The sequence below is a fragment of the Lissotriton helveticus genome, chromosome 10 (genome assembly GCF_964261635.1).
Source record: "Lissotriton helveticus chromosome 10, aLisHel1.1, whole genome shotgun sequence".
In the NCBI taxonomy this organism is placed as follows: Eukaryota; Metazoa; Chordata; class Amphibia; order Caudata; family Salamandridae; genus Lissotriton; species Lissotriton helveticus.
Window position 1 is genome coordinate 1,119,371,490 of NC_136071.1, and position 19,091 is coordinate 1,119,390,580.

At 42.2% G+C, this 19,091-nt stretch overlaps 1 protein-coding gene across 1 annotated transcript in view; it reads right to left on the reverse strand.

The window, feature by feature from the left end:
* Positions 1-516: 516 nt before the first annotated feature.
* The window catches only part of GGCT (gamma-glutamylcyclotransferase), a 124,986-nt gene continuing 106,411 nt past the window's right edge, over positions 517-19,091 (reverse strand). Inside the window, exon 4 of the mRNA XM_078663899.1 lies at positions 517-1,396. Coding sequence (XP_078520025.1) covers positions 1,247-1,396 — 150 coding nt within the window. The 3' untranslated portion in view covers positions 517-1,246. The remainder of the gene's footprint in view (positions 1,397-19,091) is intronic.

A 19,091-nucleotide genomic window follows, 5' to 3' on the forward strand; every position in this document is an offset into this window, starting at 1 on the left:
AAGACATAATGTACTGTTGCAGTTGGAGGCAGTAAAGATGCAGCTTATGGCATTTGCTAATGTTACAGTAACCAAAGACAAGGTCTACCTTTTCTTAACGGAAAGTATCCAAAGAGTCAATTGTCTTTGCCAATAGGCTAATGTTCAATAGGTCAAAAGACTATCTGTGTGCCTGAGCATAACATCGATTATGCCGCTCTCATAAAATGTACAGTAAGATTGAAGCATCTTAGATATATGTGAATCAGAATCATTGAAAGTTTGGGACGGTACCAATCCTAAGCTGCACACACTCAATTTTCTTTAATATGATTATTACTGAATTCTCATATAGCGCACAGCTACCCACACAGGGTTTCCCGGCTCTGCAGCTATAGATCAGGGTCTTACATGACACCTCCAAATCACAACATCAAAGCCTGCAGCTGTTTTTGAAAGATGGTCTTTGATGATACGAGACTAGCAAAAGCCAAAAGCCAGACCACTACATTTCAGGCTAAAAAAGAAAAGTCCAGATTTGTTTTGTCATAATTGTTTTTATTAATTTTAAGGTAGATGGTAATACTTAAAACAAAAGCTGACAATAGTGGTAACCGCACATTGCAATCAGCAGCACCTTGAGAATACACAGTGTGTGACACTTTGAGGAAACAAGTGATTAGCCTGAATTTGTACATAAAAGTCCCGTTTTTAAAAAGCTTGTTAGGTCAGCCACCTCTTCATTACATACAACACCACACTCAAGGGTCAGATTTGGGCAAGCCAAGCAAGACCTGGACAAATGACACAAGACTCTTAGTCAAAAGAAGATAATGTGAAGGGTGGGGATGTTGAGAAACCTACTTGCTTAGTGGGAAGCTGGAGGGTCAGGAACCAGAGCAGTTCTCTGTAGCTTACATATGTGTTATATATGTTGAGTAACAAGAATTCCATTGTAAACATCGCAAAGTGTTACAAACCCTTGACATATATTGGGATCAACTTAATAAGAACATCTGCTGTTCGCTAATAAGTACCCAATTTTGTGTTCTAGTAACTAGGAACACAACAGCTTGATTAAAATTATACATTAACATACTTCTGTGTCTTGCAGGTTTTTATGTTCTCCAGGGAATACAAATATTCTTTCATCTCACTCCAAGTACAACTCGATTTCTCCTAGCAAATCGTTTAGGAAATCCCTGGGTTATGGCAAAAATAAATATTGCAAATTAAAGTCTAATGGACTGAGTTCCGTACAATTCATTTAACTCATGGTTTGCTGTACATTCTTCATTGCAGCTTCAATCTCTTGCATTATTGGCATTGGTCCATCATAGTTGTTTGTTTCTATTGCTTCCAGCTTCTTCTGATACTCTGCAGGCAAGAGATTCTGCTTCGCACCCATACAGATAACCTACCACACAGTAGAAGGAAAAACATAGATCATGAGCAAAAAAAAACCAACAAAAAAAACATTACAAAAACTAATAAATCATCATCCCTATACAGTCATTTGCGTTTTAGGACTAACCAGTGTACGCATTTTTTCTTCCTATAACTTTACTGTTTGAAAATTCTTCCTTTTAGGGTCATCCTCTTGATACCTATGGTATTTTTCTTCATCACTTCGAGACTTTCACATGAAAACTTCAAAATTATGATACACATGTTTGCGCTTACACCTAGTAGTAATTTATGGATCTTTCGCAAATTTATGTTCAGAAAAAAGGTATCACACTTTCAAAATCACCTACTTGCCAAACTTACCTACATATGTTACGAAGAGTTTTAAACATAAAAGTCTCTTACAGAACAACCAGACACATTAAATGTTTACATTTACTGCTGAGATCAAAAAGGCAAGCAAAAATACAGGCCTACTTTTCTACAGCATGGGCATGTCCCTCTGCACCAACATCTTAGATTGCAAAATCCCATGTTGAAAAAAGTAAATTATACCAGCATCATCTACTTGCAAGGCAGAAATTACCACTTAAATTTACTATATTGGACACATCTTGGCCCAAGTATCAGCAATTACATAAACAGTTTTGAAGCTCATTCCAAAATACTTCTGAACATTAAGAAAAACTAGTTCTAGATAATTGGGACACAACCCCTCAAACTCAGCCAATTAGACTAGAACAAATTAAAATCTCCAAACACTTAACCCCATATATGAAATGAACGATAGCCAAATATACGAGACTCCAACAATATTTCTATATTCCTAGCACACTGCCAACCTGCAATTTAATGATGCCACAACACTCCCCGTCTCATGACCACCCCACACTTCTACACAGCGCCATTGATGCCATCTGGAAAGTCCCAAACATGACCAGTATAACGCCCCCATGCATCAGATCACTCATCCATACCTTGTCTATCAGCTTTCCACTCTCAAATAACCCCTCTCTCTACTATAAAGATAGAACCAAACAATCACATGTACCTGCTGACTTCAACTCTTCTTCTGCTATTAAAAGTAAGCAACTGGGCTGAAGACCTCTGAACCCTTCCCACCCCAAAGTACCAGAGCCCCTTCTTGTATCTCGCCTATCCAAACACTCACTGATCCAATTTACTTCAAAGCAAAAAGTCTTCAAGATCTCAAATTCTTCTGTTCCACAAGAAGGCACAGCTCCACACTCCTTTTGCAATCCTTGGACCAAATCGACCCACAAAGCTTCTATTCAAGCTTCATCTCATGATCTGCTCTCGTGAGGAAGTGAGTAAAACATTACAGCTCCTTGAGAACAACATTGATTATAGGCACTATAGGCACGTCCAATCATAAGAATTTGGTATGGGTCTTGACCTGGAGTAACAAACCCCCCTTGGAATAACAGAGTCCCCACCCCATCTGTCAGATAAAGGTACTGATGACTTACTTTACTTATACACTTAAGATACACCTAATATACACTCACCCTCAAAGAGGTCTCAAACATTCTCTTTATCTGAAGTACCAGAAACCTTGAAGTTAAACCGAATTGTAGATGGTAACTCTTAACCCAGCTGTGTCCCTACCTCCCCACTACCGGCTGAAGTCACAATATACTAGAAATCTAAACTAAATCCTACTTAAATGCAGATCAGCAGCCAATCACAACGCAGGGATTGCTGACCTGTGTCCACCCTTGATCTCAATCCAATATTCCTCATGGAAATAAGTCTAAATGTAACATCTCGACATGTACAGCTCCTGAATGCTCAACTTTTCTAAATTACTTTGACAAAAGTGGTGGTGCAGTGGCAGTCATCCACAAAAACATAATTGAATGCAAAGATCTATAAAAAGATCAATTACCCCCCTTCTAATAGTCTTCTGTAGAGCGGAGTCCCTTAATACAATTTCAACCTAATTATAACCCTATTGTATTTGTCCACCAACTTACAGAAGTGGTGACAGGACAAATGATCTCAAAATCACAAATTCCTGTGGCGATTACAATCTGAGTGAGGTCTTGGACCCAGTGATCTACCTCATCATTACTTGCCACTAATCACCTCACACAGCACCTCTCTGAACCAACTCTCCAGAAAGGTTGCACCATAGACCTTATAATCTCAAATGAAGCTGTCTTTACGGAAAGTCCACTACTGATACTGTTCACATTCATGTCTTCTCAAATCATGATTAAAGGCTATAACATGTGTCTCATAGCATGGGTAAAAGACTATAAAGAAATCAACCGTAAAACCAGTGTGACCAAGGCTACCAACTACTTTTTAACTACTTTTCACATTCAGAAAGCGACCCTGAGGTTGCATTCTTCTCTATCCAATGTTCCACATCTATGAAGTAGATCATGGAAGAATTACCATCCCACAATATATAAAGAGTAATAAAATGAAGAACTCTGCATCAGGTTTTTCAATATAGTGAGGAAATTGCTTAGAGCCACAGAACATCAATGGAGACTAAATCACTCCACAGACAACGAGGAAAACCACCACTGTGAATACAAGAGATATGAAAACAAATCTTAAGAGGTGAAATATCATATTTGTCAGCTCAGAAACCAGCTAGACGTAAAACAATCCAAAAGACAATTAGACAGACTACCAATGCAGCAACTCTGACAAATTGTCAGGAATCAGGCTAGCGTAGTATCTGTAATTTTAGGCAGTCTGAGAAAGCAGAAGAGAAAAAGGATCCTTGTGAAGCCTCAAGTGATCCATCACTATAGGAACCTGCAGGCTTACTTGGGATTTGTGGTGTTCCAAGATGTAACATCACTTGAGTTTCTGCATGTTTTGAGGTTAAGGGCTTAAAACGAGTGCGCGCGCATTTCACTGCGCCCTTCATTTAAAACTTTCCTGAGAGAAGTTTGTTCCAGTCCGCTCCTCTTCACAGAGTGGGAGGCAGACTAATTTTGACCAGCATTTGGTGTTAGGGATAGTTTCCCTTCCTTCGCTGCCCTCTAGGCTTAGAGAGGCATTCCGTCCTTGCTGGGGTGAACTAAATTACCACCGTAATTCCGAGTCTGCTCCCATTTACCATAGCAGACTCAGTTAGCACTGTTCCAGAGTGGAAGAGATCCAAAGGATTTTGTTGTGGCATTGAGGGGTCACTTCTGCTCCTCATCTGTGCCACGACTGGATTTCAAATTTCGTCGTCAACTGGAAGTCAGTAAGGGACACCAGCCTAGTGCTCAGAACTGTTCTCCCTTTCCTCCCAACTGCAAACTTTCCTATCCTTTCTGCCCTACACCTTTCCTTCCCTGCTCCTTTTTTGCACGCAGCCTTCGCAAATGAGACTTCGAGGAGTTGTATTGGCTATTCAGCACCAGCGATTTCAAGAACAAGAGAGAGAAAGAACAGTGACTTTACAATTACAGTCCTTATGGATAATTACCCAAGGAACTGTGCATGTTTATATTGTTATCTTGATAATTAACTACGGAAGAGAGGCAATAGCCTCAGGAGTTATTGGTAGGAGTTAGGTTACCTGGAGATATCATGATAGGTTGTAGAGTAGACTGCTTTATTGTTTCCTCTTTTTTCCTCTGTGCATTAAGTGCTTCCTGTTACTGGGATCAATACTGGTTGCAGCATAAGAAGACACGTTCCAGTGAGGGTTCCATTTAGCGAGAGAGTCATCATCATCCTGTGGGTGTCTCTTCTCTGTCCCATTCAAATTTCCCCCTTGCTGGTGGTCATTACCATAGGTAAATTGGTGGTGACACCGGCGAGCGGGCGTTGGGTAAAAGCATCCATCCTGCTTCATTGGAGATTCAGGTACTTCGTGACACAAACCCCACCGGTGAAAACTGTATTAAGTTCTCAATTTTTTTTAAGACAAAGTAACAAATACAGAACTTTCGATAAGTGACAATATAAGAATGAACCGCTTTACAACTGCACCAAAATCAACCAAAACCTGTTCCCAGTTTAGGGATAACACCCACACTGAAATCCCCAGCAACATTGCAAAGTCCCACCCTGGACTCCAATGTCAATGGCATTAAGATAACACCCTTTTGGACCACATTAGTAAATGCAAGGGATAGTCCAGAATGACTAAAGCATTGGCCAGGTTACATCCCTACAAAATAAACAGGTGCTGATCTAAACGATCTGAGTATTATTTGCCTAGATCCAACCTTCCCATCTAAACTTCTGGAATCCTGTGTTGTTACTCAACATACAACATTCATTGAGGATAACAAGTTCCTAGATAACCTTCAACCGGACTTCAGGAGGGCACATGCTACAGTATATGTGGATATGTGTGATAGCACTCCTAAACAAGTGTGTGTTTATATATATATATATGTATATATATATATATATAAACATATATATATATGGTTTTGAACCTTAGATTATATTATACATTTTTTTGTTATAAACAAATGCTTAAGTTAAACAAGTTGTATAGCCAATTTCCCATTCAAGTGAATATTAGAGGAGCTAGCAGGTGTTAGCAGGTGAAATGTATGAGTGAAAACAGACACAATATTCATGCATCCCAGAAGTATCAATAAATAAGCAGTCTTGTGCGTACACTAAGCACTGCTATGTCATATACATGTACATGATTCAGGCTTCATAATTCAGACATAATCAATGCATAATTAAAATAATTCAGATCTTGAATGCTATCAGGGATATAACATATATTAAAAGATCCCTGTTTTGGAAGATACAAATTTGGAAGTTCATCTATCTAAACGTAATCGACCTACAAGGGTAGACTTTGTTCTTTGTAGTGCATTAAGCCTTTCACCCACACTTCTCCTTGGTGTGCGTATCTTATCAGGACACATTACCAAGCCATTTTGATTTTATAGATTTCACTGACATGGAGGTTCATTCCACAGTTGCTTTTAGGCATGAGACACATCGTGGCAATATGGAAAGAAGGATGAAAAGAAGGAATTCGATATCTGCACCAAGTAAAAGAGCATTTTGCAAACACTCAAATGCAGAGACGGGCAAAAAGACCATCAAGTGGAGAATAGAGTGAGGTCTACCCCACATCCTCACTGTGCCTCCATGCATGGGGACATGTTCAGCTCCTTCCACAGAAAAATTGTAAAAGTCATGCTGAAGAGGTAGAGCAGAAAGAGATACTCTAACACACCTTGCGATATAATGGACTTAGAGAAAAGTCATGAAGTGCCAGAAGTCTTACAGTAGAAACGCGGGTAGCTTATGCCGTTAATGTTTTTGGGTTACAAAATGGAGGCACTGGGACTACATATAAAAAGGACTTGAAAGGATTTGGCAAAACTGATGTGAAATGGCAAGAGTAGCAGGAGAGGACCTTTGTCCTATAAACCAGGCCAAGCATGCTGATCATGTGTCAACATAAGCATTTAGAGAAAGGATATCCAGCCTTACATGCAGTGGTTGCCACCATCATTCAGATGGCTCTTTTATGTGCCAAGAGAGAGTGAAAGTGGGAACAGCAGCACATGATTCAAACAAATGTACAACTAATTTTCTAGCTCTCCAAGAGTTCAATGCAATAAGAAGGCAATAGCTTCTGCTCGAAGGAAAATCCACTGTTTACAAAGAGGACAGAAAACTTGCAGGGGACCTCGAGCAACAACATTGAAGTTGTTTCTCTGATCCGCAAAATAGGACGCGTCGCTGGGCAAGCAACAGACATAAGCCAGCTAGAAACAGAGTGGATGCAGTAGAGTAATATTTGGCCAATGCATCCGATTGCGTAAAACCAATTTCTCAAAGTGTGGGTGGGCACCCAGACCTTTCCCCATATGGGAACAGGTGGCTGAGCCCTGGGGATCCGGGATACTCGCGGCGCCTCTGCTGGAAAGCTGGGGAGCAGCTGATTTAGAAAGCTTAGGCGACCTCTTTGAGGAGGGTGCACTGCTTTCTTTCGAGACACTTGCAGAAAACACGGGGTTACCGGCAGGGCAATTCCTGACTCACGCGAAACTAATGCACACATTGACGAGGGCTTGGGGACCACTGGCGGAGGAACCACCGATCCACCTGCTTATCCAATACTTGCATGTGATGGGCCACGGCTCTCATCTCATACATTGGATTGCTCAAGCGTTACACACACACACACACAATTCTCTCCTCAACATCTACGGGACAAATGGGCGACTGATAGAGGACGGGACTGGACTGACAAAGAGTGGGCGAGAGTGCTGGCAGGATCGCTACATGTACAGCGCAATGCACGCTTCAAGATCATACAGTACTACGTGATCCACCGAGCATATCTGTCCCCGGACAAAATTAATCGGTACTTTGGACTCACTGCGACAGCCTGCCCTAAATGTGGCCTTGTGGACGATCAGTTTTTGCATGTCCTCTGGTCCTGCGCTTTGCTGCAGCCTTACTGGACTGCAGTGTCTACCGCCTTGGTGAAGGCGACAGGGGGCACCTTACCAAATACTTGGGAAGCTTGCCTGTTGGGGTTATTTAGAAGAACGAAACAGACAAAGGTGCAAGCGAGATTCTGGGATCTGGGGCTGATTACGGCAAAACGCCTTATTACTAGGCGTTGGAAGCATCATGTGCCCCCCCAAACGCGGCAGTGGCGGCGCTCGTTGGATAATTATACGAGGGCTGAGAGTGTGGCATTGCACCGAGAGGAGACGGCAGGGCTCCGGATGTATCCTATTGCGCTGGAGTGGGATGGCATCCTGACGTCCTATCACCAGGTGTGTTTACAGAATGGGATTACGTGAGCATATTTCCCATACTCTCCAGTACCACCGCTAGAATTACTCTCGCACCCGCCCCCACCCCTTCCCTTACTGCCTCCCTCCCTGCCCGCCCCGCCCCCCCCCTCTCGCCACTAATTTCCCACATGCCCTACTGTACATGAGAAGACTACCAAGATCACCATGTTCCTGCTGACATGTCACTCCTAGTTGCACTCCATTCGGTATCACAAGCTCCACACGTACACACATGATCACAGTTAGGTACCGCCTGGTTTATGATTTCCTATATGTCTAGAATTGTTCTTTATGGTTTATAGTTTTCTAATGCAATTTTGAATGTGCAGTATCTTGGCAATGTGAACTACTGACCTGTTTCACCGGTCGTGGTATACCTTGAGTGCTGTATGGAATGAGTCTGGGCTATGCAGCCAATATACAGAGGTTCTTTGCATCAACGCTAGGCTCTGTCACTACTGGACGTTAATGTATCATGCATATGCTGGAGCTATATGAACCTGCCATGCTGTTTACCTGTACACCTGTTCAATTGCCCCCTTTGCTGCCATACCTCCAAGGGGGGGTGGTGATCCGCGAAGCCTGGGACTTACTGTCATATGTAACAGCGCTGTTTATCCGATATAAATGCATTTGTGTAATACTGTACATTGATAAAATGCAATAAACATATTCAAACAAAAAAAATGGGAACAGGTGGCTGAGCATTTTATCATGTGCCATGAGGTGGACCTATAGTGTACCTATATTAGAGGAGTGAGACAAGCTTTATTATTTGTTGAAAAGCACGTATACACTCAAGAACATGTTTGCTCTGGAAAGCTCACATCAAACTAAAAGGAATACTTGGAGTAGTACAAAGATATTAGTGAGGTTTGAGTGTGCTTCTAAAACTATAGTGATTATTCATGCTATGGATGGCAAGCAGGAGGTTGTTCTAAAGCGGGCGTCTCCAACCATTTCTGTAGTAAGAACTACTTATGTTCAATGAAAATCATCCTGAGCTACTAATATTAAATGTTTTAATAGCGACCACGTCAGACAATATTACATTGGTGACTACCATATGCAAGATCACCAGCAGTGATCACCTTAGTGCATTAGGCACTGTTGTCAGTAGTAAAGTAAAATAAACAAGCATTTGCAATGCAATAGGTCCTGCCTTTGGGATCTTATAAGTGTTTGGCCATACAATACAATATCTTGGATGCTAAAACATCTACTGTTCTCTAACATGGAGGCTTTGCCAATAATAGGCACATTATCGCACTATACATTATCGCACATTACTGCAGCGTAGCCTCGCTCACATGTATATTCAGCACAAGCACATCCTCAGCTCACGCTAATCACTACAACACAGGGAAGACTCAATGACTTCCGGTGATTACTATATATATATATTTTTTTTATCACAGAAGCAGGAGTAAAAGCAGACACTTCAATGCGGTGATGAGGGAACATGTGCTGGAATGTGTTTTTTTAAGCCCGTTATGCCGTGGCGATTTGCCTGTAGGAAAGGGCCTGATTGTTCCTCCTCTTCGTAGTAATGACACGGATGATCATATCGCGGCAGTTGTTTTTAGTAAACATTGTAATGAAGCGTCCAATTTGATCATTTTTGGATGGCTCCAGAACATGACACTTTATAGCCTGTTGAGTATTTGGTTTCTGAACAACATTGGTAAATAGGCACCAAAAAAGCAAAGCCTGTTGGCACTGACAATGATTGTTTTTAAGCAGTGATTGCTACTGTCGATTTACCATTTATCCGTCCTGCAAACATGAGGTAGCACAATAACCCAAAACAATTGTACTTTCTTTAGCAAATTCAGAAGGCTAAAGTTGCTTTATTAGCATGCAAACCTGAGACTCGGAAGAGTGCAAGGCTGAGTCAGTCTCAGTGGGAGTTGAACTCTGGTAATTTGTTTATTGTATAGTTAATAAAAACCGTAATAATTTTCGTAAAAACAGCATTCAGCAAATAGCTTAAAACAACAGAAACAACAAAAATACAATTTCCATAAAATTCCTTTCATATTAGTGAACTTGCCCAAAACATAAAAAACCTATTCTTAAATTGGTATTAACATATGTTAATAAGATCTCCAGAACACCCTATGTGTCAGCGACGAGTGTTCATATCTGATATTCAGTAGTCCTTGCAATATTTTCACAGAGGCATAACTTGTGCTAGGTTAAGTAAACTTTGCATGTCATGTGGTTTGAGGTTACACATTTTCAGGAGGTGTTTTGATAATTTATATTTTCAGGAAACTGTCAAGGTCTCTCGCCATCAGGAGGCATAAAAAGTGTATAAGAGGGTGGGATGGGAAATGATATCAGACTGCGTGCCCTGGGGAAGCCCATGTGAAGCTGGTGCATGCAATAAAAGATGTCTGAGACTTGCTGTGCACGAGAGTGAGGTGCGAGCTCTAAACCAAGGGCATAACACATGCCCCCGCACACTCTACGGTGCAGGCGTTCCCCCAGCTCCTCGGGGGACCACCAGTCCTTTAGAGGGGCCCCATTCATCCAAAGGCAGTATTTAATTTAATTTAATTGTGGGTTTATATAGCGCTAGGAATCGACTCCCGGAGGAGTATCTCCACGCTTCGACCGCTGGGGAACCAGTCCTGGCTCACCCTGAGAGATGGTCCCTGATGGGTATCTCTAAGGTGCGACCAAGCATCCCCGGCGGTCTGGGGGGGCCGTTGTGAAGATGAGGCAAGCTGATGCCCAGAGTTGCCGAGTGTGGTTTCTGACTAGAGTAGGCACCGAGGCGAGAATTATCGAGTCCGCTGACCCTGGTCCACGACCCTGCCGCGTCGGGAATCGAACCCTGGTCCCGGGCCGTTCTCTGCTTACGGATCTGCCGCCTCTAACCAGTGAGCCACACTTCTCCACCGTATATATCTGTGATATATAAGAGACTAACATTATCAAATTCAGAGATGAGGGGAGGGTGTCATTTTGCATTACGCCACAGCTCTGAGTACGACAGGGATGGCCGAAGGTGGAACACAGAGGCGTAATATGAGCATTAGATATGGGGCAAAGAGAAAGTAAACACCATACATCGGAACACGCCAGGTATAGAATCTCCTGGCGGGAAATCATGCCCATCGACGAGAAATGGTATTGTCCAAACCTCTGTTTTTAATATAAAATCAGGCCTTCGGTGGGCGTATCACCAAAAATACAACATAAAAAATTATTGTCTGAGGGTGCTCACGGAAAACAAGTTTCTACGGCCTGGAATCTAGGGACTGCTAAAGCGATTCTGGTATTTTGCTGACCTCAGCTGGTCGTTTTCTATGAAGACAGTTAAATAGAGGCAGTTGCTAGAAAAAAAGTCCCTATTCGGAAGCAGGCAAGTCGTAGGGCAATGCTCCAGACAGGGCCGGCCTAAGGCATGTGCAAGCTGGGCACCTGCACAGGGCCGCCAAACCCCAGGGGCCGCCACGCCGATGTATATCCCTAGATACATATTTGCGTGGTGGCCCCTGGCAGGGATTTGGAGGCCTCGGGCCCCCTACCTACACACCCTGCTCAGGGCCTCCGTGAGCATAGAGCCGGCCCTGCTCCAGAGCCCACAATGTGCATACAACAGATCTTCCCGACAACGCAAGCGCTGTCTAGGTTGGGCCTAAAATAGTAATAACATTAGCAATAATTCTGCACAATGCTGCACGATTTATCACTCAGCTGTAAATACATTTCCAAACTTTATCCATTTTTCTCAGTTTATTATTTCTTGAAAATGCGAATTTTTTTATAATCTCAAGTACAAACTTTTCAATGTTTGTAGACAAATATTAATTCAATGAATCAAATGCTTCTAGCTTAGTAGGCTGAACTGCACACAGGAGAGTTACTTACAAGTAGCTAAAGGGAGCTACCGGTAGCTCACGAGCTACTCATTGGAGAAGCCAATTCTAAAGCTTTGGATCTAAGTGGCACAAGGATCAGCTTTGCATTCCACCCATGGCAAGCATAGGGTAGCACAAGAAGAGATTAACTAGAGCATAAAGGACGCACGCTCATAATAATCAGCAGATAACTCCATGGGATATGATTTCCAAGTCCTTAAAAAGACTTCTAACTCAGGCAGAGTTTAAAATTGAACCTCCTACTTTGCAGAAAGCCAATGCAGCTATCTACTGCTTCCAAGTACATAGTCATATTTTCTCTCAGCCCAGTTGATTTCCATAATGCAAAGTTTCATATCCACTGCATGAGTGAAATCAAAATGCAGTCCATTGCAGGAATCAGCACAGGAGATTCATAAACTGAGATGACTTCAGCGTGCACTTCTTTCTAAATGAATGGCAGGGCCTTTTCTATCATCCTAATGGCTGCATCCACCTAGAAGCATCTCAGTTTCACACCATTCAGTTTTAAGAAGTTACAACTCTTCCAGCTGTCTATGTCAATCAGACAAGAACTGCAATTTCTGAGCAAGGAAGAAGCCTGCTCATCCAATCAAACCAGCAGCTACATTAGTAACGAGCAGATGCTGAAAAGTAAGGGTGACAACGAGGAGCCCTGGGGCCTTCCAAATGAGACATTAAAAGTCTGCAATTTAAATGTGGCCATGGAATAAGACATGGTGCAACCTAATAGAAAACATTAGAGCCATTTGGCTGCTGCACTAATTATGCTTGCTTTTTGTAACCTTTCACTAAGGATAGTGTGGTGAATGGTGCTGAATGCAGCAGAGCGGTCGAGTAATATTGGACTTGCCCTTGGGTCTCCTCGTCAATTATTGCTCTCAGTTCATTTGTATCTAGCAGCGGTGAGGTTTCAGATCCTCTCCCTGGAGGAATGGCCAAATGCCAAGTTCAGGATACACTACATTTTCAAGGTAGTCTCAAAGTTGCTTAGCCACAATGTAATGTACAAGTAGGGTATTTGGCTGGCTGTTGCCAATTATGGTGGTATCTAGTTGCTTTTGTTAAGCAGATGAGAAGCAACTTAGGGCCAGATGTAGGAAGGCAAATACCGGTCGGTAACGGCCGATTTCGGCCGTTACCGAGCGGTATTTGGAGTTTGGGATGTAGGGGCATGTTAAAATACAGATTCGGTAATTTTATTGAATCGGTAAAATACCGAATCGGTATAATTACCGAATCTGTATTTTGACATGTAGGTAGCACTGTAATCAGTGCTACAGGGGTTTAAGAATTCTTAATTTACCACCAACTAGAAGTTGGTGGTAAATTAAGAAAACACTTTAAAAAGCATTTCTTTTGTTTTTGAAACAGTGCCATGTTGCAGACATACATGCCCTAAGGGCATGTATGTCTGCAACATGTGCACCCATGCACAATTGAGGGGTGCAACAGGGTGTCAAAGTGCCACCCTGCCACCCTTCAATGTTTCCGCCAATTACCGAATCGGTATTTACCGATTCGGTAATTGACATTCATTCCTATGGGCCTCCAGGCCCATAGGAATGAATGGCAATTACCGAATCGGTAAATACCGATTCGGTAATTACCGAATCATACCGATTCGGTAATTAAATCGGTCCAATTACCTACATCCCGATTGCCAGTTCTTAAATACCGAATCGGTATGATTCGGTATTTAAGAATCGGTAATCTGGGATTACCTACATCTGGCCCTTAATGTTTAAAGATTTGCAATGTGCATTGTTGCTCGCAAAGGGGCATCCTGGCGCTGGGGGAAAAAGAGAGGGACAGAGCTGTTCGGCTAAGAACCAAGTCTCGCACTTTTTCTTAAAGATACATTCCATAATATGGATACAAGGAATTCAAAAGAATGGCTGCCCTATCTTTCTTTCCTGACACATGGAATATTGACTAGCCCTTCATAAGCTGAGTGAAGGCTCCGAGATGGCACATAGGGTTGCATCACGCTGCAAAGATTCTGGGGGACTCTATTCTGGAAAGCACAATACATTAGACTGAGGAACTTGAAAGTCAATCACTTATGGGCAGCCAGTCGATTGCTGCAACGTGCACTGAAATGGAATGGCAAAGAGCGTGACGAAACGCGTGTCGGCTGTTGTCCATTTTTGAAGAATGAATTTCTAAAACATGAATGTACCGAAGAACGTATAATCGATCATATCTGCAGTGAAGAAAATTATTTTGTTTAACACAAGCCCTTACTGTTTGGACCACACATTATCTCTTAATACTTTGAGTGCTATGGTTTCCTTTCCTGGAAATCTTGGGGGAGGTGACTGGTTTGGAGGTGGGGGTGAGAGACAGACTGACATCTATTAGTCAGTAATAATGCAAACCATTTTAAGGCTACTTGGCAGAAGCCAAAGTCTGACATGCGATTCAAAAGAAATATAATAGCAGATTTAATTACTTTTTATTTATTTATAGTGCTTTTTAAAGCGCAAACATGACCATCACTGTATCAGAGCGCTGTACAAAGAGAGAGCTGATTTGAGTTGCAATACAGTAAGAATACCTGTTATTTATGAGATGCTGTACATGGAGTTCGAACAGCTAGTTACAAATAATATCAAACAATGTACAGTAGGGTGAGTGACATTTCACAAATTTCTCTTATGTCACACGTTTTCCTAATAAGAGGGCTTTAACCCCATCGACGCTCATGATGAGCTCAGCTCGTCATGAGGTACACCTCTCGTACGCTCATGACGAGCTGAGCTCGTCATGAACCGCGGGATTCTGAAATCTTTAGCGCACAGCGGGAAAATGCGCCGCATCGATGAGGTTAACTTCCTTCTTGAAAAGCCTGAGTGAGATAATTGATCTAGCAGGGGGTGATAGTGAGTTTCCTATTCTTGGGGCAGATCTGGATAAAGAGACGTTGTGTGTTTTCCTTTTTTTCTGGCTGGTTCTAGCATGAGAGATTCAGCACTTCTAGAGACCCTTACGCCTCCTGATATGTTGATCCCATTAGCCAACAATTTAGGACGAGAATTGTGTAGAGCTTTGTGTGTTATGAATACGACCTTCAGTTGTGTCTTAGCCTTTACTGGGAGCCAGTTGAGGGCTCTGAGTGATGGGGAAATGCAATCATAACGAAGTGTGCTCTGCTGTCATTGCGAGGTCGTCGTTATTGTCCCAGTCTCAGCCCAGCTGATTCCGGTTTACCCTTTGCGAGGAGGGATGTCTGACTTGTGACCAAGACGGGGACCTGCGTACACTTACCTTCAGGTAATGGAGAGTTAGATAATCCTGTAGGGGATTCTTGGCAGAACACCCGCCGTAGGTAACTAGGTTAGGGAGCACATAGTAGGAGTACACTATACCCAGTACTTATATGCCAGCATATATACACTGTTTTAGCACAATGGTGGAATCATTAATCCTTTTCACTGTTCTAATATTGCTAATTATTTTAATCTGATTCTGTCTATTAATCATTGCAGTGCATATATTTTATACACGGACCACAATTGCTCAATAGATATTAAAATGCCCCTTTGTGCATTTCTTGTGTATCTTTCTGAGGATGCACGAGTGAATGAGTAAAATGGGTCTAGATCTGTTACTACGATTCCTTGGGGAGTCAGGGTTGCAATGTTCTGAGGTTGTGCAAACCATTTGTCACCTTACTAGGTTTAGGAGTCCATATGGTGGCACTGTGAGCTAGCAGGACTATAGGCCAACACACCCTGAGCAGGTGCATATAATCAGTCTGGCACAATCCTAATGTTTATGTTGTCCAACAAACAAACAGTTCCTACTGAGAAAGTGGAAGCCGAACAAGAATCTGAGGTTAAGAGAACATAGCTGGGGTTGTTGGGGAGCTGATGGGTGGAAGAAAATAATTAATTCAGTTTTCAGTGGATTTAGTTTTAAATGGTTGTGTGCCAGGCGGGCCTGTGTTTTCTTCAGGGTACCATCCAGTCTCAGGATATCCTTTTGAGAGGAGATTTTGATGTAGAGTTGAGTATCGTCAGCATACATATGGTAGAAGGTTTTTGATTGCTTAAGGAATTAAGTAAGCGTTTCCATGTGTAGATTGAAGACTGTTGGTGAAATGTAGATCTTTGTGGAACGCCCCAGTCGATGTCCTCTACATCGGAAAAGGTGTTAGCAATTGTGACTCCTTGTTGTTGTTCTGCAACAAGGAGGTGAACCAGGTGTTTCTCTGAGACACTTATGGCAGACTGGGTTGAAAGTCGCTAATAAATCCAGAAATATTAGGAGACAAGAATCATTTTGGTCTAGTCTTGTTTGTATATCATCTAGGATGTTTATAATGGCAACCTCGGTATTGTGTCTAGGCCTGAAACCTGATTTGTGTTTATCTAATAGGTTGAAATTATTGATGTGTTCACATAACTGAATGTGAGTGAATTTTACTACCAATTTAGCCAGGAAAGAGAGACTGGATATGGTTGAAAGTTCTATAAGTCTTTCTGGTCTGTGCTTTTGGGCCCATCTTCAGACATTCGAGGAGGGATCCTTGTTGGAGAGATGCATTCACAATGTTTGTCCATAAGAGAGTGACAGATTGGATGATCTTTTTGAGTAGGTGGGAGGGAATGGAATCTTTGAAATGCGTGGTAGGTTTCATTGACTGAATGGTTTTCTGAAATTCCCCCTCAGATAGAGATCTGCAACTGTTAAGGAAGACTCCGTTTTTCATAGGGACAGTTGGGGTTGATTCCCCAGGTAGGGCACTCATTTGATTGGGAACAGAGTTGCTCTTAGTAACGATTTTGCTTTTAAAGAAAGTTGAGAAGACATTGCAGATGTCCATTGAGCTGTTTACAATTATGGGCCTGTTCACACTCTATCTAGTTGTGATCTGATTGCTGTTGTTTTGGCTTTCCAGGTAGCTTTTTTTGTATTAAATTCTGTGGATTTTCAGCTGTTCGAGATGAAAAATGTTCGGGACCTTCCTCCATAGTTGTTCCCGATGTCTTAGTTTTTCTTCTTTCCTTGTTTATGTTTTGGTTGAACTACGGTAATGAAGGTTTTTTCTTTTGCCTTTTCAAACGTAATGGAGCAACCATCTGAACTATGTCTATCATGCTGCTGTTGTAGAGATGCGTCAGTTCTTGGACCGATGTTTGGTCGGTACAAGGTGCCAAGGAGGTTTGACACACATCTGCCAGTTCTGTTCTGTTTACACTGTTGTAATCCCTCACCGATGTTTTTTCCCTTCTCGTTTGACCTTTGATTTTTGTTTCCTAAGCGGATATTTGGAAATTAATTTGATGATGGTCTGACCAGTCTATAGGGGTGATGTCTAGTATATTTACAGATACCGGTTTAGCGACGATCAGGTCAACTGTGGCACCTTTGTTGTGCGTTAGTCCATTGCATGCTTGAATGGTGTTGAGTTCCAGGAGCATGTTGCTGAGTGCCGCCAACATGGGCTCTTTGTCATTGTTACAATAAAGGTTGAAATCTCCTGATAATATTGTATTAAAGAGTGAGGTGGCATTGATTGTGATCGTATCCATGAGTTACTCCAGGAAGACAGTGTTGTCAACCAGTGGATGGTATGAAATGGGTGTTTTTGCTGTCAGTTTCTTTTCAAATTTGATTTCGGCTCACCTGAGTTCAAACATGAAGGTATTTTCTAACGAGAGTGGGTTTAAGATAAGAGAGTTTCTTTAAATTATGGCAAGACATCCCTCTTGCTTCAATGTGCGGTCTAGACATAAAATCCAGGGATATGAGAAGGTCCAAAATTGGAGGGGCCATTGGCTTCTGACAAGTTTCTGTTAGGAAGAGAATGTCCAGGTCATGCGATAAGATCACATCTGATATATCAGATTTGTTTCTTGCAGCTGATCTGCAATTTTGCAGCATGAATTTCAGGTAATTACTGTTTTGGCATTTACTGTGGTAGGCATTGTGTGTGTTGCGATCAAGCTCAGGTTGCTGTGATTGACTCGTTAAGGATGTGTCTCTGGTTTTTGTAGGTGGCTGTCTTGATGATCGGGATGTTGGATGTTGTGTCAATAGAGGTTTTCTGTGTGCCCTGATAGTATTTTAGAAGATGGTTTATTTCTTCTTCTGAGGCATGACAGATTTTTTTCTTCTTCTCAGCTGGTGAAGCTTGTTGTATCGGGGGGTAGTGAATTTTGCTGTTGTTGATAAGTTTTCTGCTAGACAGGCAGTCAGTGCGGTTGGTGTTGGGTGCATGCATCTTCTCTACAGTAAGTAGAGCAGAAGTATGATGACCATCTTCTCAATCCATTCAATGTCTTCCCTGAGTAGTTGCAAGCTATCATTGATTTGGTCTACGGGAAGGTTGTGTGTTGGGCACTTTTCACTATGTGAATGTTTGTAAAAATTCATGACCGGTCTGCGATTTTCTTTCCAACATTTGCTTTTTGTCTGGGGGCTGTGTTTTTTGGGCACTCACTCACTTCCTGTTTTTGAGCATTTGCTCCTTAGGTTGAGAGGGATGTGTGCAGAAGGGTCTGGTAGGAGTCTCTGTGCAGCTGTGTAGACTGCAGGGCTATGATTGCCATTCGGTGTTGTTCTCTGGCTGGTGTTAGACATTTTAAGGTAATGGATAGAAGTTGGAGTCTGAGACGGGTAGCTAGGATGTTTTGCTGAGGCTTTTACTTGATTTTTCAGGTTGTTACAAAGTGAGTTAAATGCTTGTATGTTAATGTCAGCTACTTGGATATAAATGAGACCAATTTTGTGAATTGATATGGTAGCCTTCGCTTCGAGTGAGAGACATGTGATGAGTTTCAGGCCATATGGTATGTTTTGTGTGGCGTTGACAGCTTTAAGAGCATAAAACGCGTTCCACCATTTCGCTGTGCATCTCGTGTCAAGAATCAGATCTGCCTTAATAGCTCCTTCTGAGAAGCAAAAATAGGAGCCCGATATGAGGGTTGCAGGGTTGCTCCGTAGAATGTTGGGTTTGCATTTATATGCTCTATTTTTGTAAAAAATCAGGTGGGTAGTTCATTCTGAATGAGTTAGTGCCTGAGGGGGC